Raw genomic sequence first — 21,389 nt, forward strand, 5'->3', positions numbered from 1 at the left:
TATGTTCAGGTATGGATTTATTTTTATTTATCTGTTCAGGGCTGAGGTTTCCTGCATATGAGGTTCTGTCTTGGATCATTTCTGGAGAACTCTTGGTTGTTATCACTTGGAACACTGACTCCATTCTCTCCAGTCCCTACCTCTGATTGGATGCATGTTGGACCTTCTCACCTGTCCTCCACATCCAGCTTCTCTCTCATATTTTGCTCATTTCTCTCTGTGCTTCATACTGGGTAATTTCTTCCCAGCACTTCTCCAATTTACTGATTCTTCCTTCAGCTGCTTCACTCTGCTTTTTAACCATTTGTTCGGTTTATTTCAATGCTAATGTTTTTGATGTCTAGAAGCTGCCTTTGGTTCTTTTTATTTTTTGTAATATCTTGTTCTTATTATTTTGATTCCTACTCGTATATTTATTTGATCTTCATCAAACATTTCATGTTGTTTAGATTGTTATTCTCTTATCTCAGGTTCCTGGTTGTACATTTTGTTTCGTTCTGCTGCCAGACTCTAGCAGGGTTGTTTCTTGTGTGTTTTGTAATTTTAGGTGGTGAGCTCCTCTTCCGGTTTGGTTTGGTTCTGTTTTCTGAAAGAATTCTGTGTGAAAAGAACTCAGAGTGTCCCTAGAGACCGGTTTTGTGTTTGCATCTGCCATTTGCCCCAGGAATATCACAAGCCTGGGATTTTATACAGATCTCTTGGCTTGGCAGTGCCCACCGAGTAAATTCAGACTTGCTATAAGTGACAGGTACAACCACAGCTGTTAGCTTCTCACAGGAGACTCTGTTATCTCACCCACACGTTCTTGTTTCCCTCCTTTGATGGTGGGTCCTTTCTAGTTAGGTGGCTTAGGGTCCTTCAGTCCCCTCTCCTCAACCCTCACCATGGGGCTTTTTACTGAGATGTAGCCCTTTGAAGGTCCCCTCCCCAAGGGTTTGTCTCCTGTCCACATGAGTGTCACAACCCAAAGTCCTTGCTGTTTTCAAGGACGTCCTCCCTTCAGCTGTGGCATCAGCCTCTGCAAAGGCTGCTCTTCTTTCTGATGCACAGGGACCCTTCTTTCTGTCTTACCATTCAACCAAGCAGTAAAAACACTGAATTACATTTTATCCAGCATTTCTAGGTGTTTGTGATCAGTTTTCACTTATCTGCTTCCTCTCTGAACCAGAAAATCTAAGTTAATCTCTCTAAGCCTCAGTTTCCTCCTCTGTAAAATAACAACACCTCCTTTGTGGGCTTCTTGTGAAGATTTAAATGAGATAAAGCAGGTAAAATGTGTAGCATGGGGCCTGGCACATGGTAAGAACTCAAGAAATTTAAGTATCATCATTGTTATTCTAGAAAATTTGCAAAGTATGGAAAAGTATAAAGAAGATAAATGTGGTACTGTCCACTGAAAATTATGGTTAGCACTGTAATATATTTCTAACCTTTATTCCTATGAATATTGAATATTCACACATTACTTATAAGACAATAGGAAGACTGTAATACAACTTTGCATCTGCTTTTTTCATTTGATCAGTGCCTTAGTCGGCTTGGGCTGACATAACAAAATAACATGGTTTAAACAACAGACATTTCTTTCTCACAGTTCTGGAGGCTACAAGTCAGATCAGGGTGCCAGCATGGTTGGGTTTTGGTAAGGGCCCTCCTCCTGGCTTGCAGATGGCTACCTTCTTTTTGTGTCCTCACGTGGCCTAGAGAGAAAGCAAACTGTCTGGCCTCGTCTTCTAAGGGCACTAATCCCATCACAAGGGCCCCACCCTCGTGACCTCATCTAACCCTAGTTATGGTCCCAAAGGCTCCATCCCCAGATACCAGCACATTGGAGGTTAGGGGCTTCAACGTAAGAATTTGAGGGGACACAGTTCAGTCCATACCTATCAGACTATTTAACGGCTGCCCCTCAGCTTGGAATACCATCTGTGATCTTGGCAGGAATGAGATTATCAGATCCATGTTCTTCTCTGACAGAGTCCACCTCAGCAGGAAGACCCAGGGGTCTGAGAGTGCAGAGAGGTCCAGGGAAGCCCTGAAGCGTGTGTGGTTGAGGGGAGGGAATAAACTGAGTATTTCTGCCTGAAGCCAGCCCCCACCACCACCACCCCCGGCCAGCTACCAGGCCCGAGTGGCCTGTCCTCTCTGCTCCTGCCCCTACCCCCTACCCCTGCAGGTCGTCCTGGCGGGATTGGAGCTTTCTCCTCCTGTCACGTTCCAGCTCCGGGCTGGCTCTGGACCTGTGTTCCTCTGTGGCCAGGAATGTTATGGTAAGTCCAAGCTTGGACCCGAGAAAGGTCTGCAGGTACAGTGCTCAGCACAGGGCCAAGGACATAATAGGTACTCAAACACGAGGGATTCTTGAATTATTAGAGAAGATCCCCAAAGGCAACAGAATCACCAGCAGCCTGGACCAGAAGGCCATGGGCACGGGTCCTAGCCCCAGTTCTCCTTTACCTCTCCACCACGTCCTCTGTGGGCTGCAGCCCTCCGGCCATAACACGGGGGTGGGGGTATATACTTGGTTCCATCTTCAAGTATATTCCTCCTAGTTGTGAGGAATAAATGGCATATTCAGAAAAAGCACTTAACATAACGCCTGGCACCAGAGCACACTCAAAACATTACCTGCTATGACGTATGTAGCTGTAGCAGTAACATGGACCCTGGCAAGTCGCTGTGCTTTTGACAGCCCTTTAACTGCCTTCTTCTCTGTCCAGTGGTGCCTCTTCCATCAGGGTTCTCTCCTGCTCCAAACCCCGGGCAGGTTCCACCTGCCTCAGGATGAGGCCTGAGTTCCTCGGCTGCTGTGTCCCCACCCTCTCCCTCCTTCCCCTCACACTCTCCTTCCCAGTGTGCATCCCCCTCCGGCCCGGCCAGAGCTGCAGCTTACCACTTCCCCTGCCCTCCTGCTGCGGCCTCAGCCCTCACCGCCCCCCCCCCCACCAGCCCGCACTTTGGGCAGGTAGATCTGGGAAGGGGAGCCGGGCAGAGACCCTCGGGCTCAGAGGCCCTGCCTCCCTCCCACACCATCGCTGACACTTCAGACCAATCCTGGGAGGAAGAGGAGGGGGAGGAGGAGGACCTGGAGGAGGAGGAAGAGGAAGAAGATGATGATGACGAAGACATAGATGTGTCCCTGGAGAAGGAGACCCCTGTCAAACAAGTCAAGAGGCTGGCGCCCCAGAAGCACACAAGCGTTGCCAAGGTGAGGGAGGGGACCCCCCCCCCGGCAAAATCTCCTCAGAAACCTGGACCAGGCCTCCCCAGTTGAGTGCGCTGAGGCCCGGGGCAACACCTGCCAGGTGCCTGGCAGGAGTCTGCTCTGCCCCTGGGCCTTGCCAGAACTCCCAATAATGCTTGTGTTTGGTTTCCAGAAAAAAAAGGTGGAGAAAGAGGAGGTGGCAGTGAGGTAACTCTTTCCATCTATTAAATTAGCCAAAATCTTTTAGTTGAGGTACATCGTGCTTGAAAGAGGATGATGCACATGTGTGTGCAGGTGTGTGATGCACGGAGACACAGGTACACAGGTGCACGGGTGTGCTGCCACTGTCGGTTGGCACAGTCTTTGAAAAGCATTGAACAGTTCTTATCTTCTGACTTCATCCCACTTATGGCAGTTCCTTCCGAAGAATCCCATCCAAGATATGGGGGAAATACATGCACTAAGAAACGTATCACTGCATTATTCAAATAATAGTATAAAATGGAAGCATTGTAAATGTCCATCAATATACCAGTTGCTTAAACTATGTCACGTCTTCTCAGTGGCATGTGACATAATGCCCCTGAAGAATATAGCAAACTGGAAAGTGTTTCTAGAATTCAAAGAGCAGGATATTAAATTATTTTCATTTTAATATTTATTTATTTAATTTTTGGCTGCATCGGGTCTTAGCTGCGGCACGCGGGATCTTGGTTGGGATCTTCGTTGAGGTGCGCAGGCTCTCTAGGTGTGGCCCGTGTGCTCAGTAGTTGCCACGCACGGGCTTACTTAGCCCACGGCATGTGGGATCTTAGTTCCCCGACCAGGGATCACGTCCCCTGCATTGGAAGGTGGATTCTTAACCACTGGACCACCAGGGAAGTCCCAAATTATTTTCATTTTACTTCACAACCAAAAAAGTTCTGAAAGGAAACAAAATGTTAATATTAGTAGGAGGTAAAGAAAATTATAGGCAATTTATTCTCTATTTGCTATATTTTGTGCAATGTGGTTAACATTACTTTTATGATAAGAAACATTTGTGTCTTATACACAAATAAAGGAAAGCAGATAGAAGCTTAAGAAGAAAAAACATCTTGCTTAAAAAGAGAGAGTCAGGAACTTCCCTGGCAGTCCAGTGGTTAAGACTCTGGGCTTCCCCTGCAGAGGCCACGTGTTCAATCCCTGGTCGGCGAACTAAGATCCCGCATGCCGCGTGGTGCGGCCAATAAATAAATAAATAATTTTAATTTAAAAATTTAAAAATTTAAAAAATAAAAGAGAGTCAGAGTGGTCCCTGGCAGGTGACAGGCGGCGAGGCAAAGCTCTCCAGGTCACAGCCCCCTGCTTCCCGGAAGTGCCCAGGGCCCAGCTCTGCAGCCTGGGCAGTAGTAGGAGGGCCCGGGGCTACTGGCATCAGACTGAGCTCTCTTTCCCACATCCCCACTCCTTGCCCAACCCCAACCCGTTTCAGATACCATCCTAAAGACAGGAGCCCTGTGGGAAAGGTGAGTACTGATAAGAAGGGGCTGGTCCTCCTGGGGGAGGAGGGATGGTCTCTGGGAAGGTGCCAGGATGGGGAGCGGGTGGGACACTGGAGCAACCCCTTCTCTCACAGGCCAAAACCACACCCAGACCTAAAAAGCCAGGATTCAAGAAATGAGGAGCCAGGAGTGGCCTGGCCGCAGTGACCGAGGGAGGGCCCGTGAGACCACCGTGCTGAGTCTGCATGTGATGGTCGTGTTGGGCGCGACACAAGAGCTCCTCACCCCGACTCTCGGTTGCAGCAGGACCTGGAGGGAAGAGCCCCGACCTCAGACCCACAATAAAGTTTGCTTTGCTAGGACCTTGTTGCAGCTGTCTCTCCCTTCCCCAGGAGCTGTCCTTGCCAGCTGCAGTGAGCCCGTGAGCCCGGCAGAGGGCAGCCGTGTGCCAGCACACCCTGGCCTGCCTGCCTGCCAGCCAGCCAGCTGTGTTCGGCTCTTTTTCTCCCTCTCCACCCGCCCCCCCACCCCGGCACCACCCCCCCATCCCCATCTTTGTGGGACGGACCAAGTGTCTCAGCCCCTTTCCCAGCTTCGACCTTCAGCCCTCAGGCCTGAGGGAGGGAGCTAGAGCTGGGGTGGGTCTTCCTGCATCCACACTCCCTTCTGGCAGGGCCTGGCTCTCCAGATACAGAACTGAAGGGTGACAGCTGCCCGCCGCCCCTACCAGGAAGGGACCAGCCTGAGGGTCTGCATCTCAAGGGCCGGGCCTAGTCCTGCTGTCCCAGGCTTGCGTCCTGTTAGGGATGAGCTGCTCACAGGGACGTCACTGGTGTGATCTGTGTCAGGCAGGAGCCCAGAGGCCTGCACCTTCACGGACACCTCCCAAGTGGGGAGACAGGCAGGCTTCCTGGAGGCTATAAAGTATCTCTTCCAGGAGGTGGGCAGGTGAACACTTTCAACTCCTGGGCTAGCATTCCCCAAGGGCAGCAGTCAGAGCCATAGGAACAGGGTTCAGTAAATTGCCGGGGTGAGGCCAAGAGAATTGGAAGGGGGGTGAATGACCCATCGCGTGGCTCTGGCCGTCTGCCCCCTCCCAGCCTGCAGAGCCACTTTGAAGCTGGGTTCACCCACGGTGACATGCAGGTGGCCGCCCCCCTCGGGGTCTACTTGCAGGGCCTCTGCTGGGCTTCTCCCTGCCCCTAACCAGCACCCGCATTGGCCAGGCCTGAAGTGGGCCAGTGGGGAACTGGCCCTGCCCTCTCTCCCCAGGACCCCCAGATATGGGTCCCAGAAAGTTGGAGGTCTCTGAACACCTGCATGGGAAGGGCAGCAGGCAGGCTTGAGTCTCCCCATTCAGCTTCTCTTGATGCCAGAAGAGGCAGAGGAGGGCAGGGCTGGCATTCTTGCTTCTGCTTTCTACACCCCACAAGGGAGATGTGGGCTTTGTCCCACCCTCTAACAAAGGAGAACATGCTACTGACCTCAGTCACCCAGAGTGACAAGGGACATCAGGTCTGGTTCCAGGTAAGCAGCTGGCATTGACCATGGCTTCATGCCACCGCGATACAGGGTGGGCAAGACAAATTCCTCCCTTCAAGTCGCCTACAGTCTAGTGGAAACACAGGAGCCAACAATATAATTTCAATTACTGTCCAGCGCTTTGGAGGAAGTAAAACAGGCTAATTTCCAGGGTGGGGAAGTGATGGTGGGTTTTTTTTGGGGGGTGGGGGTTTGGCCATGACACAAGGCTTGTGGGATCTTAGTTCCCCAATCAGGGATCAAACCCACACCCCCAGCAGTGGAAGTGCAGAGTCCTAACCACTGGACCACCAGGGAAGTCCCGGGAAATACTGTTTAGTTGGATCTGAGAAGGTCCCTCAGAGGAGACGATTGACAAGAAGGGAGTGGTGGCTACATGTGGAGCTGGCAGAAGGACATTCCTAGGAGCAGGAACAGAGGGTGCAAATGGCCTGAGGCAGAACAGGCACGGAGGTTTGGACAGAAAGAAGGCTGATGTGATTGCAGTGATAACACTGTGAGCTGGGCGCTGCTCTAAGTGCCTTCCATGGATTCACACCTTTAATCCTCACAACCATGCCTAGAGGTGGGTGTTATTAGCCCCATTTCTCAGATGTGGAAAGTGAGGCACAGAGAGGTTAAACAACTTGCCCCCCAAGGGTCACACAGCCAGGATTCACACCCACGTAGTCTGGTGCCAGGGCTCTGTTTTTAACCACTCTGTGGGTGAGAGGGGGACGTGGAAGTTTGAGGGTGCCAGGAAGCCTCAAACTGAGAGTGGGAGTTAGAATTGAGTCCACGGTATAACTGGAGCCCAGGAAGGGCAGCTCCGGAGCCAAGTTATAGCAAAGCCTGTGTTGTCGCAGGTACTTCTCCGCTCCGCCAGCCCCAGGCAAGCGCCCCTGTTCTCTGGCTCCGCTGCAGGACCGCACAGAAGAGCACTCAACAGCTAGACGTCTGACAATTTGATTTCCACGTGCCGGCAGGCGGTGGGGATCAGATAGCAAAGATGGGGGGGATCTGTCTGCATTGCTACAGTGCTCTTTGCCCTTCACCCTTCCCCAGCCCTAGCCCTTCTGTTTGTCAACAGGAAAAGGGTGGGCTGGGGTCAAAGCAGGTGGTGACAAGTGGCCGGCGTGCAGGTGGACTCTGGGTCTGCACAAGCTGGGCTGCGAGGAGCAGGCGTGAGACACCCCCTTTGGCGGGGGGTGTTGAACTTGGCACTATGGGATGGGATTAACCACCACGGCCTTGGCTACTCCTCACCCCCCTTATCACCTCCTGCCAACCCCCAAAAATGGTAATGAACCCTACCCTTCTCCCCCCACCGCCTCCCTCCCCCGCTTCCAGGTCCCTCTGGTGAGGGGAGAAAGTCAAAGTTTAGGTAAACTGAGGCTGGACCACGTAAGAGGGTCTCTGCCCCTCTCCCTCGTTCTTGTGGCACTTGATGCTTTTCAGGAAGTGTCCTTCCTCTCAGTTGACAAGATGGCAGTTTTGGCAGCATCAGTAGTGGCCATTTCCTTTTTATAAATCAAGAAGCTGAGATCAGAGAGGTGAAGGGACTTGCCACAGGTCACATAGCCTGTAAGGGCCAGGGTCAGGGAATGGGGATAAAATTCAGAGTCTGGGACTGGAACATTCCCCACTTGGGGCCCACCACCGGCCTTCCCATGGGGGTACAGGAGCAAACAGAGCCAGAAAGCCAGGCCTGCAGGTGCAGAATGGGAAGGGACGAAGAGCAGAAAGGCTATCCAGCTGTGCCCCAGAGCCCCCTGGCACCAGCCCCCTGTCTGAGCCCCAAGGCCAAGCTTGACTGTGGGCATCTGTTACCATGGAGACCCAGGCTGGGCTGGGGGCTGGCCAGTGACAGCAGGCCCTTCCCCCACTGATAGGAACCAGGTTCTCGGGCTCAGAGACCTTGGGCCCAGATCAACTCCCCACACCTGCCTCTCCTCACTGCCTTCCGTCCCCCAGCTGACCCCTCCACCCCTGAACCCCAGGCCTGAGCTGTCTCCTTCATGCCTCTCCGCTCTTACCTGTGACTCCTGGGGATTGAGGTCCGGAGGAGATAGCTTTTAATACTCTACCAGGGAGCTAGGAGCTGGTGAGCATGTGGGCATGAGGACAAGGGCTTCCCAGAGAACAGAGACAGAACCAGCACTGATCACAGTGGAGAGGCAGATTCCAGATGTTTCCATGGAAGAGGGAGAGTTTACATGGGGCCCCAAACGGTGGTGCGAATGTGGAAAATGGAAACGATCGGGAGGATCATTGGTACCTTGTTCCAACTATGCTGCTAACCAGCTGTGAGACCCTCTCTGGACCTCACTGGCGAATGAGGAGGCTGGACCAGATGAAGAATCTCTAAGATTCCCTTCCAGTTTTGACATTCTTTCCAACTGATTCCAACCCGGGACACCCCTAGTTACAAAGGTCGGGCCGGAGCCGACACTGCATTCCCCAGGCCAGCTCAGGCTCAACTCACCCTTGAGCCCCCAGCGGGGCACCTAGGGCGGAGCTGGGAGCCAAGTGTGGAGCTTGACCGGCCGGCTGGAGGTGTCCCTGCTTGTCGGTGGGTGGGGAGGGGTGGCAGACAACTTTGTGGATTGATCTAGCTCAGGAAGGTGAGAAGGAGGCCTGGAGGTGAGAGTTTCGCCCTCCCACTCATCTCTTTAGGTAAATAAATCCACAGCCAGCATTTCCCCTTCTCTTCCCATCCTGGAGGCACTGAGACCTCCAGGGAGCCCAGAGCTGAGGTGTGAGCTTCTCTCAGAGATTCCCCCCTAAGCACTAGCCCCCTTCCACAGTCACCATCAGCCACCTTCTGCGGGGAAGGAACCGTGCAGAGTCCCTGGTCATCAGCTTCCAGGACCAGGAATATTGGGACATCATGGGTGGGCGCTATGCTGGGCCCGGGAGGCATGGGCACAGTAGAAGGAATCTGTGTGGGAGAGAAAGAGCATGGACTTTGGAAACTTGGCTACGCCATTCAGTAGCTGGGTGATCCTGAGCAAACGACCTACCGGTGTGCCTCAGTTTCCTCCTCTGCAGAATGGGGCGATACCTGGTGTGGTACAGAGCAGTGTGGGACCGGAGGTTAGAAAAAGAGGCCGCTGGGCACTTCATCCCAGACCGCTGCTGAGAGGGCGCAGGGAGGAGGCCCTGGGCTCCTCCCAGCTCCTGGAGGTTCTAGGGATGGCTGCTGTCGTGGGGGGATGACAAGTGAGGCCCAGAACATATACCTTTGACTTCTGCCTCAGTGCGGCCATCTCACTGGGTCCTCCAACATCCCGAGGCACTACTGTGCCCATCTCTCAGAGGAACCTGCCAAGGCCCAGAGGAAAGCGGCTGGTGCCAATGCACCCGCTCTCCTCGATGCCATGGGGTCCTTCTACAGCCCCACCTGCACCTGCCTCCCTACCCCTGGTCCCCAAGCTGTGGCACCATTTGCTGCCCATCGGGACAGCCTTAACCCCTCCTTCCCGGTGGCCGGACAGCAGACAGGGGGAGCAAGGGATGACAGAGGCAGTGGAAGCTCCGCTGCTAGCCAAGCCCACCTCCTGCCCCCTGGAGGGAGGCTCCTCCTTTTAAGGCTGCTGCTGGGAACTTCCACCCCCAGACCCAGACCCAGCGACCCCAGGCCTGGAATGATACCTGCAGCTCACCCTTGGGGAGGTGGGGCAGGAGAAGCTTGCCCTGAGAGGGGAGGAGGGGCCCTGCCGTCAGGGTCCGTGAGGGTCAGTAAGAACGCAGGAGCCAGCCTCTGGGTCTAGAAGCCTCCAGCAGCTCCATCCTCTGCACTGGGGTAGCCCAGAGAGAGGCTGACAGCACCCCCCCACCCCGACCCCCGCCAGCAGCTGCTTTGCAGTCTCACTGGCCAGGAAGGTGGACTCCTCACACCTCAGTCTCCCAATTACGCCCTCCTCCCCCCTCACCCTCCTCCCTTCTCTCCTCTCTCCTCCTCCTCCTCCCCTCTCTCTCCTCTCCCCACTGAAAACCTGTGGCTTGGAGAGACCTTGGCTTCTCTGGGACTCTGCCCCCAGGGACTGCCCACATCTGCTCCTGACTTTGGGGGCAGGAGGGCAACGGCCCCAAGAAATCTCTCCGGCGATGGGAGCCGCCCGCCTGCTGCCCAACCTCACGCTGTAAGTGCGCTACCTCTCGGACTGCCGTCTTGTTGCCATTTCCAGCCTCGGGGGCAGACCCAATCTTCCTGGGACTCGCACACGGACCGCGTGGGGCAGGGGTGGGTGCCTGGTGCGCCCCGGGGACTGGCTGCTGACACCCACACCCGGGCCCGCCTCGTCTCCCACACAGGTGCCTGCAGCTGCTGATTCTCTGCTGTCAAACTCAGGTAGGCGGGCACCCCCCACTAGCTCTTCCCCGTTTCTCCCACCCTACCGTTGGGGGCGGTCAGTCTCCTTTCGGTGGACAGAGGCAGATCCTGGCCTCTCCCTGGGTCCAAAAGACTCTGAGGTTTGTGGGTGGGGGGGCGTGGGATCGGGTAGGAGAAGGGGCTACAGCAGGTTGGGGGATTGATGGAAGTTTTTATTACAGCCCTCCTTCTGACACCCCTCCCGTGTTGCCCTGGGGTCTCTTCTGCTCCCTCCATCCCTCCACACTGTGTTCCCCCCAAGGCTAAGCGCATGGGGCAGCCAAGCCTGAGGGATGGAGCCCGGGAGTGGTCGGAAGAGGGCGGAGGTGATGGCTCAGGTGAGGCTTGTACTTGCAAGTACCTGAAAGGACAGGTTTCCACGCAAAACCGCCTGTGTGTTCCACTCACGACCCCACTCCCACAAACACGGAGGTCCTGTGGGTCGCGGTCCTGGGTGATCGCGTGGGCAGTCAGAATGCCCAGCCAGCGTGGGCGACTCCTTACCTACAGGGCAATGAGGTCAAGCCCGAAGAGGTTTGTATGGGATGAGATTCAGGGTTTGCTTCTCCACACCCCCCACCCCAAGTCAGCGCCCGCCCCCCGCCCCAGCCTCAGCCCCCTATGTGAGGCTCGGTCCCTTTTTGTGATCCTCCATAAAAGTGCAGCTATTAAAATGCACTGGTCCAGAACCGCTCTGGGGAGAGATCCCTTGGCTTTCCCAGGCCAGAGGCCCGCTTCTCTTCATATCCAGTGGGGACTTTTTTTGAAGGTAAATGCCTTTTCTCTGGGAGAGGGAAAGGGGCTGCCTTTGAAGCAGTGGGGGGGTGGGAGAGAGAGGGAGAGACAACCCCCCCTTTCCTTCCCCCTTTTGCTCTAGCCCCCGTTCCAGGCCTTTTGCTTCACACATCCACGGAGAGCAAGAAGAAAGCCCCCAGCCTGGCCGGGAGGGGTCTGGGGGTGGGCCCAACCTGTTCTGGAGGGGGAATTAGCACAATGGTGCGGCTGGCCGGCGTTTATGGCCTGGCTGAGGCCCCATTCAGGACCCGGGGAAGGTGGCAAAGCTGTCCTTTCCCCCTTGAAGTGCCCCCTCGCCCCCCTCGGGGGGGGGCCAGCAGGCCGGACCGCAGCCATGCTTGAGGGGCCGTCTGACAAGCAGCTGTCTGCGGCAGTGGAAGGGGAGGTCCCCCTGCAGCGGGAACATGAAAGGGACAGGCAAGGTCCCGCGGGGAGAGCGACTTGTGGGCTGTGGGCTGGGGGGGGGGCGTGGGACTGCTTTTGTGCAGGGCTTGAAGGGGGACGAGTAGAGGAGGGGGCTTCGGGGGGGCCCTCTCTGCTCCCGACCTGGAACAGACAGCCAGAAGGAGGCTGCCCGCCAAGAGGGGCGGAGGGCCTGAACCTGGGCCAGGAGGCTCGGGGGGCTGGGGACAGGCCGGACCCCACCCCCTGGCAGGGAGGCAGGTCCCCCACCCAAAATGCTGGCCTCAGGTTTTCCTAGGGCGGGATGTGGGGTGGGCAGACCCTGCCCTCATAGGCTGGGAATCCTGGCTGTGGATGAGCTGGGGTCGGACCTGGGCAGTGACACCCGGGAAGGGTTTACCCTAAGCAGGTTCCGCTGACAGCCTGGAGCTGCTCCCTCACCTCCCCCCTCCTCAACGCTGATACTTCCCACCCCTCCCTCCAGGAGAGAGAGGCCCCTCACAGATGCTGGTCTGGGTCTAGCTCTGTCCAGATGGTTGCGATTGGGCCTGGGATAAAGGCGGACTTAGGGATTTGGGGCAGGGAAAGGCTGTCCCAGCACAGGCCAGCAGGATCCAGGTGGAGAGAGAAACTTTTTAGTGCTAGAGCTGAGGCTGTCACCAGCAGCTGGGAAACGTCATCCCGGTTTGCACCTTGCTGGAGAGAGAGGGCAGGAAGTGGTCTGTTTCTCTCCTACTCAGCATTGCAGATGGGTAAGGAGACACCAGGCCCGGAGAAGGTACTCGTCCTGGCTTTGTACCGTGTGCAGGTGGAAACGTCCCCTATCCACTCCCCGGAAAGCAGTGGGCGGTAGCATCACCCCCGACTGGCCACGAGCCTCTGTTACACTGTGGCACATGCAGGTGGCCTCACAGGGCAGCCACTGGGCCACCACTGAGGGCACCTCTCACCACCGCCTCCACCGCCCTCCGCTAAGGAGGCGCCTCACCCCTAGAGGGGGAGGAACGTTGGAAGGGGCACTGGCTTCTCTGAGGGCCCTGAGCACCCAGGGGGAGCAGCAGGGGAGACGGGCGTGAGCTCAGGAGTCCTTCGTTAGTGGTCTAAAGAAATGCTTCCAGGGGCCCTGCAGGAGCCTACAGAGAAGGGTCTTAGAACCCCCAAAAAGGTCTCCAGTGACTCTAACAGACCAGCTGCTGTGTGTGCACGTATGTGTGTGCGTGAGTGTGCACACATGTGTGTGTGTGCACGTGCTGGGCGTGGGCTCCTTCGAGGCCAGTGCGGAGGACTGGGGAGACATCTGGTCACCCTGGCTAACAGAGCCAAGCCCCTGGAGTTTTGGAGAGGAGACAAGCTCCCGTCCTAGAGGCAGGACAGGCGTCTGTCACTAATCAGCTGTGCGGCCCTGTGCACTTCCTCCCTAGACCATGGGGATTATATACCAGCAGCTTGAATGTTCCTTCCAGCTCCCAGAGTCGTGATTCCAGAGCTGTATCACCAAGTATCCCCTGAGCTGGGCAGCTACCAGTCCTGTGCTCCAGGGCAGACGAGGAGCCAAGTCACGATGACTGGCTCACACACTGGCCTGGGAAGGTCATGGCCAGATGCCCCCTGCACCTCTACTTCTCAGGGCAAATGACCTGCCCCACCACACTCGCCTCCGCACCCCTCCCCCGGATGGACCTGCGGTGGTGTCACCCAAAGCAAATTGACACTATTTTTCCCTTGGTAACCGCAAAGGGGGAGAATCACCCGTCTCCTAATTTTAACCAGTACGTGAGGGACCAGGGTGCCATGACTGACCAGCTGAGCCGGCGGCAGATCCGCGAGTACCAGCTCTACAGCCGGACCAGCGGCAAGCACGTGCAGGTCACTGGGCGTCGCATCTCCGCCACCGCTGAGGACGGCAACAAGTTTGGTGAGGCCCAGCCCTCACCGGAGGCCACCCACACCCCTGCCCAGCCTTGCTTGGTCCATCCCCAGACGGGTCAGGGTGGAGGCTGCAGGGGAGAGCAGGGAGAAGCCTCTAGGAGGAGAGGCCCCGAGGACCCCCCACCCGAATTCAGAGGGCAGGCTGGTAGGGGTTCCCTGCACACCCCTGGGCCAGCAGCCCCGAGGGACAGAGGTCTTTCTCCCCCGCCCCCCCCCCCCCCACAGCCAAGCTCATAGTGGAGACAGACACCTTCGGAAGCCGGGTGCGCATCAAGGGAGCTGAGAGCGAGAAATACATCTGTATGAACAAGAAGGGCAAGCTCATCGGGAAGGTGAGGCCTGGAGGGCAGGGAGTAATGAACGAATCCATCTTCCCGGGGTCGGGGCATGCAGGGCCCCAACAGCATCCCACCGCCCTCTGCTGGACCCCACCCAGGGCTCTGACTTCTCCTGCTCTCACCCCACCACTCGGCCTCTCTCTGGTCTCTCCAGTCCCTGTGGGTCTAGAAGCCCTCTGAGGACGCTGGCTGATCCATAAGAATCCTTGGCTCTGATGTATGAGGTACTTTCCCAGCATCAATGAGTAAGAATTTTAGCACCTACATCATGTCACAGCCTCTGTGTTGAGGGCTAAGGCCTGATCAGGGTTGAGAGGCCAGAAGCCACGCCCCCTCAGGTCAGTGGGGTCCCCGGGCTCCAAGTAACAAGATTCGTGCTAACTGCCTGCTAGTGTAACCACTAGTTACACTCTCTATAATGGTGGGTCCAGAGTTGCTGTGCAGGGAGAATTCCATTTCCTTTGGCATCAGCCAATCCTGACTTCTGATTCTGGCCGTTTTCAAATATTTGCTTATTTTTGTCAAGCCTCAGGCTTCTCATCTGTAAAATGGGCACGGTGTCAAGATTATCTATAGAGCCAGATGGGTGGCTGCCTGGCTCTTTACACAGTGCCAGTGGTGTTCTACAAACGTTTTAACCTTCTTTCCATCAGACTGTCGCGTCCCTCCCCTCCACCCAGCAACACCATTCACGCAGACCAAGGAACGTTCTCGTATATACGAGTGCCCACTGGGTATGCACTGAACTGCACAGTTACCTTGATCTTTATGAAACAGCTGGGTAAACTGAGGCTCAGCCTAGCTAAATACCTTGCTCAAGGTGTACAACTTCCAAATGACAAGGCTGTATTTAAGTTCAGATCTGACTCCAACAAAGCTTGTTCCTTACCCCCACCTTTGCCTCTCCAACAAGGGTGCCCACCTCACCGGGCAGGAATTCTTGGGCTCACAGCCCCTGTTGCTCCCTCCTCGGTCCTAAAACATAGGTCCATAAGGCAGACTAGCCAGCCAGGGTAGGCGGACAAACTCCCCTTCCTTCCCCTGCAGCCCAGCGGAAAGAGCAAAGACTGCGTGTTCACAGAGATCGTGCTGGAGAACAACTACACAGCATTCCAGAACGCCCGGCACGAGGGCTGGTTCATGGCCTTCACGCGGCAGGGCCGGCCCCGCCAGGCCTCCCGCAGCCGCCAGAACCAGCGAGAGGCTCACTTCATCAAACGCCTCTACCAGGGCCAGCTGCCCTTCCCCAACCACGCCGAGAGGCAGAAGCAGTTCGAGTTTGTGGGCTCAGCCCCCACCCGCCGGACCAAGCGCACTCGGAGGCCACAGCCCCTGACATAGTCAGGGACGCCCCCGGGGGGGCAGCCGCCCCTCACTCACGGGCCTTCCCATCCCCTTCCCTTCCTAATCCAAAGACTGGGCTGGGGTGGAGGCAGGGGAGCCAGAGCCCCCAAGGAGGATGCTGAGGACCACCGAGCATCAAAGCCCCCCCCTGGAAAGGCGCAGGACTGCCACTAACCAGGGCTGGCTCCTCAGGGCCCCACCCTGGCGTGGCCCCCTGGGGGCGGGGCAGGCCCTCCAGAAGGGGAAGGTAGAATAACCCGAGGTCAGGCTCCCCTGAACCGAGTGGGCAAAGTCAGCGGATTCAAGGCTCTGCAGACATGGTCTGGAGGTGGCTCTCCTCGAATTCTGCTCCCCCTGTCTCCCTCAGTCTGCCCCCCAGCCTCCAAATTCCTCCTGGCCAGACTGTAGGAAGGGACTTTTGTTTTGGTTTCAGGAAGAAAAAGAGGGAGAAAAAAAAAAGAGGGCTGGCCATTCTTCACATTCCACTACCCAGGCCTGCACCCTCTCCCACAACTCCCAGCCCCAGAATAAAACCATTTTCCTGCAAACGGGTTATCTGAAGCGGGGCTGGGGAACAACTGCAAAGCTGAACTGGGGACAAACTTGCTCCTCCGAGAGAAGAGGAGGCCGGCGCGCAGGCCCGGGGGTGGCGTGGCAGGTGGAGGCCAGGCCGGGCCCCGCACGTCCCCGCAGGGGCAGGGGACAAGGGGGCAGGAGCAGCGGCAAGGGATGGCCCGGCAGGCCCCGCACCTCCGCCCCGCGGGAGGCTGGCGGCCCGGGGCGCGCCCCTCCTCCGCGGGCTCAGGTTTCCTGGCTGGCACCGCGCGTCCCGTGCTACCTGCTGGGGCGCAGAAACCCCAATCCTGGGGCCGGTCCGAGCCTCCGGGGCCGGGGTCGCTGGCCGGGCGGCCGCGGGCGCTGCAGCGTCCTCGCCGGGAGCCAGATTACTTTTTTCCGGTGAGGAGGTCGGGTGGGGGAGGAGGCGCGGACGGGCGGAAGCGGAGGGAGGGCGAGACGGCGTACAGCGCGCCCAGGTCCCCGCGGGGGGCGGGGCGGGGGCCACACCTGGGGGGACAACACGATTAGAAGCGGCGGCCCGGGGCGTGGGGGCGGGCAGGGCGGAGGGGCAATCCTCTTCCCTCCCCCTCCCCGCCCAGAGCTCCTCCGGGGGCTTTCCGGACGGCTCCAGGTGTGCATTTGGGGAGTGGAACTAAGAGGCCATAAAACCCGCCTCTTTCCTCCTTTGCCACGGCTTTTAATCTTGTCCACTGGGGAGGCCCTTCCTAGCAGCGCCCCACCTCTGCTCTTCACGGGGAACACCTCACTGAGCCCGCTCTTCTGCGGACGGACCCCCAGCCTCAGTTTCCCCTCCCTCCTCTTTCTGAGAAAATGTTGGGGAGGGGGATTTTGGAGAGAGAAGAAAGAGGATGAACGACATCTCTTCTCCCCACTTCTCCCAACAGTGGCCTAAAAATGAGGAAAGAATGGGAAGCTGGGGGGGGGGCTGGTTTAGTCAAAAGGGGAGGCGAGTGGCGCGTAGTCCAAGTTGGGGGGCGCGGGGGGGGGTCACTCACCTCTCCCTGGGTGAGGACCGGAGCCAAGGCTGACACCCCCAACTCGAGGCAATTTAGACAGCGGCAGCCAAGAGGGAGGTCCCCAGGCCCCAGGCCATTCTCCCTCCAGCTTGTCATAATCACTTTTCACCAGGTTGCTTTTTTCCCTCTCCCCCCCCAATCACAAAGAGTCTTAATCCTGGCGAAGACTGCGGGAAACGTGTTGGGGGTCGTTTTCGGGGGAGGGTGGGGGAGTGTAGGGAGGGTGGTCTGGAGCCACAGCTGATAACTGGCGAGTTCAATGGGATTTTCCACGCAGGGGCAACGCCCAGCAATTACCTGAGGACAAAGGGTCGGGGCCCCCAGGTGTGGAGGACTGGACTTGGGGGGCTGGGAAGGAGGTGTGCCGGGGAGGGGGAGCTCTTACAAGCCCTCTGATTTCCGCAGGAATTTGAGACATTCTTTAAAGCTCTGGACCACCTCCCCCTAGCCGGGCGCTCAGGCCCACCCCCGCCACCACCACCGGCTCGGGTTAGAGACAGCTTCAAAGGTGGATGGGGCCCTTTGTCTCGCCTCCCCTTTCTTCTCTGCCTTTCTCCGGCCCCTCCCTCCCTCTCTTTGACCTCCCCAGCACAGACAGGCCTCTGGGGGCCGGCTCCAGAAAGCCCTCACTGTTTCCTTTCTTGCTTTTTGAGGTGAGACCTGGCAGGGAGGGACAGAGAACAGGGAAGGGTGAGAGAGGAAGGCCACTCTGGAGGCCTGTGCCATCTCAGACGGGGCCCTTGCCCCACCCCCAGCCCGAGCCCGGCAGCTCTGACGCCCGCTTGTGGCCTTGGGTCCCCTGCTCGGCCCTCTGAGCCATCTCACCCCAGCTGTTGGTGCTTCCAGGCTCCGTACCCAGGGTGCCTCTTCATGCTCTGGGGAAGTCTCTTCAGCTCTTTCCCTCCTACCTGGTGGTGATTTCGAAGATGCTAAAAGGAAGAAGGCAAAGGAATCCGTCTCTAATAATGGGATGGGGGGGGGCGGGATTTAAAGTATCTGTGTGTGTGGCAGGAAGGAGGCTTCCCATGGACCTCTGATGGCTACAGCAACCCTGGTTGCTTCTGGGCGCCCTAAAGCTCCAAGCAGGTGTGCGGGTAGGGATGGACACAGTGCAGGAAGACTTAGGGTGAGTTGAACACATCTGTTTCAGGGAGGGTATGACAGGGGGAGGGCGGCGGCGGCAGCAGCGTGCCTGAAATCCTATGCCTGTTTAGGATTACCAAGAACTCTGGCTAAGAATAGCCTACATATAGATCCTGCCTTCTCTGTCCTGTCCTCCAAACGGCCAGATGAGGCAGAGGGGAGCCGAAGCAGGAAGTCGGGGCGGTGGCAGGGGGCGGGAATCCATTCACATTTTCGCCCTCGCCACGTCTCTCTATTCAACCCTGTCCCTCAGACTCCGCTGGCTGCGACTTCCCAGTCACCCAGCCTCAGCCTCACAGCCCTGGACAGCTTCGAGGACCACCTGTCCTTGAAGCTCTTTCCTCCCTCACCTGCCCTAGGCGGTCCTTTCTTCCTTCTCTCCGGCTCGCGGACTCTTCTCTTTCCTGGCCCCTCTTCACAGAAACGTGCCCCGAGATCTCTGTCACTCTCTCCTCTCCCTGAGCAAACCAGCATGTCAGCTGTCACCCCCCTTTCACACGACTGCTTTCCCCTCCAACCTCTGGAACCCTGCACCATGGCCGGACCTCACTGGGATCTGTCTCAGTGAATGCGGTAGCTCTCTCAGCGGTCTTTCTCCCTCCTGACATACACACACACCACCCCCCAGCACATCACATAGTTTGTTCAGCTCACCTTACCTTACCACAGCTCTGCCCGAGTCACGCCATCACTGACAGACTCAGCATGGCTTTCAAACCCCTGCCCAGTCCTGCCAAGGCCCTCCGCTAGCCCTGTCCCTCCAGCTCCCCTCAAGAACGCTGGCAAAACTGCAACGCTTGCAGTCCAACAGACACTCTGGGCCCATCTTTTTTTTTTTTTCTGACCACACCACACGGCTTGTGGGATCGTAGTTCCCCACCCAGGGATCAAACCCGTGCCCTCTGCAGTGGAAGCGCGGAGTCCTAACCACTGGACCACCAGGGAATTCCTGCTGGGCCCATCTTTGCTCATGAGTTTCCCACTGCCTTGCATGCCCTTCTCCAGAATGCTGGCACGTCCAGACCACAGCCATGTCTTTGGCTCTACAGACGCCCCTCTCTCTCCCAGGGGCAGTGGCCGTCTCTGCTGCCCCCAGCCCCTCCGGCCATTGACTTGCCCTGGCCTTAAGGCACATATCACAGCTCGCCCAGAACTGTACTTATCTATGCTCGTGTCATGGTTCCGCTGGACAGCAAAGGCCTCAGATGTAGAACTAGTCAGTCTTTGCGTCCCCCATAGTACCCAGCACAGTACGTTACACAAAATAAGTATTTCTTGAGGAAATAAACCAACTGAAGACCCAGAAAGAAGTCGTTGGCCATTGGCCCAGCACCCTGTGGTCCCTGAAGGTAGAGGTAGGATGAGAAGCCAGAATCCTGCCTCCAAACTCCATCCTTAGGAGGACTTGGGCAGGAGGGGTCCTAAGCAGTTAATCCAAATATTTGTGTATTCCCTACAATGTATGACCATGTGCTAGCCCTTCAGTTAATAAAAAAGATGGACAAGATAGTGTGTCATCCCCTGTCAAGCTCTCAAGACACTTGAAATTTAATTGGGGGGGATCAACCCATAAAAAAGGCCGTTCTTTTGAGGACTTTTGGAAATCTGTCTCTTACCCCTAAGATAGCAAAGCAGCATTTGGTACATCCCCAAAGAGTGAAAGGGGAGGAAATAAGGACACTGCTGTGTACGGAGCTCCAGAGATGTGCCAGGCAGCGTGCAAGGTGTGCTCACATGGAGCCCCTCATTCTGCGGGGTGAGATTGCTCCCATGTTGCGTGTGGGCAGGCTCAGGTGCAGAGATGTTAACTCATCCAAGATCACAGTCCAGATCCTCGCCTGTCTCTCTTTTTTTTTTTTTTTGGCTGCATCGGGTCTTCGTTGCTGCGCGCGGGCTTTCTCTAGTTGCGGCAAGCAGGGGCTACTCTTCGTTGCAGTGCGCACGCAGGCTTCTCATTGCGGTGGCTTCTCTTGTTGCGGAGCATGTCCTCTAGGCCCTCGGGCTTCAGTAGTTGTGGCACGCGGGCTCCGTAGTTGTGGCTCGCGGGCTCTAGAGCGCAGGCTCAGCAGTCATGGCGCACAGGCTTAGTTGCTCCGCGGCATGTGGGGTCTTCCTGGACCAGGGATCGAACCTGTGTCCCCTGCATTGGCAGGCGGATTCTTTACCACTGCGCCACCAGGGAAGCCCTCTCGCCTGTCTTTAACACCTCGAGTGGATGTTCTCCACTCCTCAGCCAGGCACGGTGGGTTCTGGGATGTACGTGGGGCAGGGGCACTGGGAAGGGCTGGGGTTTGCTTGACCTTGAAGATAGGAGCAGGATTTCCGTCAGCAAAGAAGACCCACCAGGGGGCGATATTGAGAGTGAAAACAGCATGGGAAGAAGGGCTTCAAGGCAGGAAAATGTGAGGTCTGTTGTGGGAGTGGGAAGGTGAGCAGTCGATCGGCTTGGCTATCACTGAAAGTTTGCAGCCAGAAGTGGCAGGAAAGGATGGGGCCACATTATGGAGAGCTGGGTCTCTGCTGTGACAGGAGGAGACAGTGAGGGCCTTCAAGAAGGGGAGTGACCAGACGCAATTGTGGGGTTGGGGTTCGGGGGAGAGGCTGGTCTGGTGCAGCTGCTGGGGCTGAGGCTCTGGGGTCCAGGAGTCAGACAGTCCAGCGCTCGGAGGTAGGAGGACGTGTCACTCAAACTGATGGGAAAGGGCCACTTGGAGGCCCTTGTCCTTCCTTTCGTTCTGCTGGCCCAGTTCTCTGTCACTGTCCCTTCTTAGGTGCACAGGTGCCCAGTCAGCCTCTCCAGGAGTTAATGTTTAGACCTCCCCGGGCAGGTCGGTGCAGGGGGCGGGGCAGGGGCATTGGAGTGAGACGGAGAGAGGACAGAGAAACCTACGCACAGCCCCTGGGGAGGGGACAGGCGGCAGGGCCAGCGTCTGGTCAGGACATCTGGCAGCAGTGACCTTGCTGGGGAAAAGAGCCAAGAACTAGGTATCCTGGGCCTGGGACCACCCGCCTGAGAGGGGCAGGAGCCCCAGCCTCCTGCTGGGGACGCACGTGCCCATCCTCGAGCCTGAAGGCACTCCTGAGCCTAAAGGTACGCTTGTCCTGTTAGCAGCCTGCTGGGTTGGGTGCGGCCAAGCCGTGCCCAGGAAGCCCACCCCGGGACCTGGGCTCACAGGCACCTGGTATTCAGTGTTGCCTGCTTCCGGGGCGAAGCTTTTGCCTCCCCTGTCCTCCCAGCCCACTGGGGTGGCAGGCAAG

The 21,389-nt window shown here is 57.0% G+C and overlaps 3 protein-coding genes and 1 long non-coding RNA gene across 12 annotated transcripts in view; 3 read left to right on the forward strand and 1 right to left on the reverse strand.

Annotated features, from left to right (window-relative positions):
- NPM2 (nucleophosmin/nucleoplasmin 2) overlaps window positions 1-5,042 on the forward strand; it is a 23,371-nt gene extending 18,329 nt beyond the window's left edge. For 2 of the 3 annotated variants that reach the window (XM_061200666.1, XM_061200668.1), the window contains exons 4-8: window positions 2,177-2,270; window positions 3,048-3,208; window positions 3,378-3,412; window positions 4,680-4,713; window positions 4,824-5,042. In XM_061200666.1, coding sequence (XP_061056649.1) covers window positions 2,177-2,270; window positions 3,048-3,208; window positions 3,378-3,412; window positions 4,680-4,713; window positions 4,824-4,868 — 369 coding nt within the window. In that variant the 3' untranslated portion in view covers window positions 4,869-5,042. The remainder of the gene's footprint in view (window positions 1-2,176; window positions 2,271-3,047; window positions 3,209-3,377; window positions 3,413-4,679; window positions 4,714-4,823) is intronic. The other variant, XM_061200669.1, reaches the window with a different exon arrangement.
- LOC133098029 (uncharacterized) lies at window positions 3,852-16,562 on the reverse strand. Of its 3 annotated transcripts, XR_009702100.1 has the most exons (5): window positions 16,232-16,562; window positions 10,947-11,089; window positions 9,032-9,151; window positions 6,174-6,301; window positions 3,852-4,128 (listed from the first exon to the last, which is right to left on the reverse strand). It is a non-coding gene; the product is annotated as an uncharacterized LOC133098029 (long non-coding RNA). The 3 variants fall into 3 exon arrangements; XR_009702098.1 differs by lacking the exon at window positions 9,032-9,151 and having other exon boundaries at window positions 16,232-16,561; XR_009702099.1 differs by lacking the exons at window positions 9,032-9,151; window positions 10,947-11,089 and having other exon boundaries at window positions 16,232-16,559.
- On the forward strand, window positions 10,321-15,390 carry FGF17 (fibroblast growth factor 17). Of its 2 annotated transcripts, none has more exons than XM_061200670.1 (5): window positions 10,321-10,355; window positions 10,528-10,564; window positions 13,520-13,697; window positions 13,937-14,043; window positions 15,097-15,390. In XM_061200670.1, exons 1-5 carry the CDS (start codon window positions 10,321-10,323, stop codon window positions 15,388-15,390), a joined length of 651 nt encoding a protein of 216 aa, XP_061056653.1. The 2 variants fall into 2 exon arrangements, with proteins under 2 accessions (XP_061056653.1, XP_061056654.1); XM_061200671.1 differs by having other exon boundaries at window positions 13,553-13,697.
- DMTN (dematin actin binding protein) overlaps window positions 16,239-21,389 on the forward strand; it is a 28,169-nt gene continuing 23,018 nt past the window's right edge. For 2 of the 4 annotated variants that reach the window (XM_061200659.1, XM_061200660.1), the window contains exon 1: window positions 21,006-21,222. The gene's annotated coding sequence lies outside the window, so the exon portion shown is untranslated. Of the gene's footprint in view, window positions 16,351-21,005; window positions 21,223-21,389 lie in introns of those variants that run through there. The other 2 variants (XM_061200663.1, XM_061200665.1) reach the window with 2 other exon arrangements.

The sequence above is a fragment of the Eubalaena glacialis genome, chromosome 9 (assembly GCF_028564815.1).
Source record: "Eubalaena glacialis isolate mEubGla1 chromosome 9, mEubGla1.1.hap2.+ XY, whole genome shotgun sequence".
NCBI lineage: Eukaryota > Metazoa > Chordata > Mammalia > Artiodactyla > Balaenidae > Eubalaena > Eubalaena glacialis.

Coding starts and splice junctions, on each gene's coding strand:
- FGF17 (XM_061200670.1), top strand. CDS start 10,321: ATGGGAGCCGCCCGCCTGCTGCCCAACCTCACGCT. Junction 13,698..13,936: donor TGAGGACGGCAACAAGTTTG/GTGAGGCCCAGC, acceptor CCCCCCCCACAG/CCAAGCTCATAGTGGAGACA. Junction 14,044..15,096: donor AGGGCAAGCTCATCGGGAAG/GTGAGGCCTGGA, acceptor CTTCCCCTGCAG/CCCAGCGGAAAGAGCAAAGA.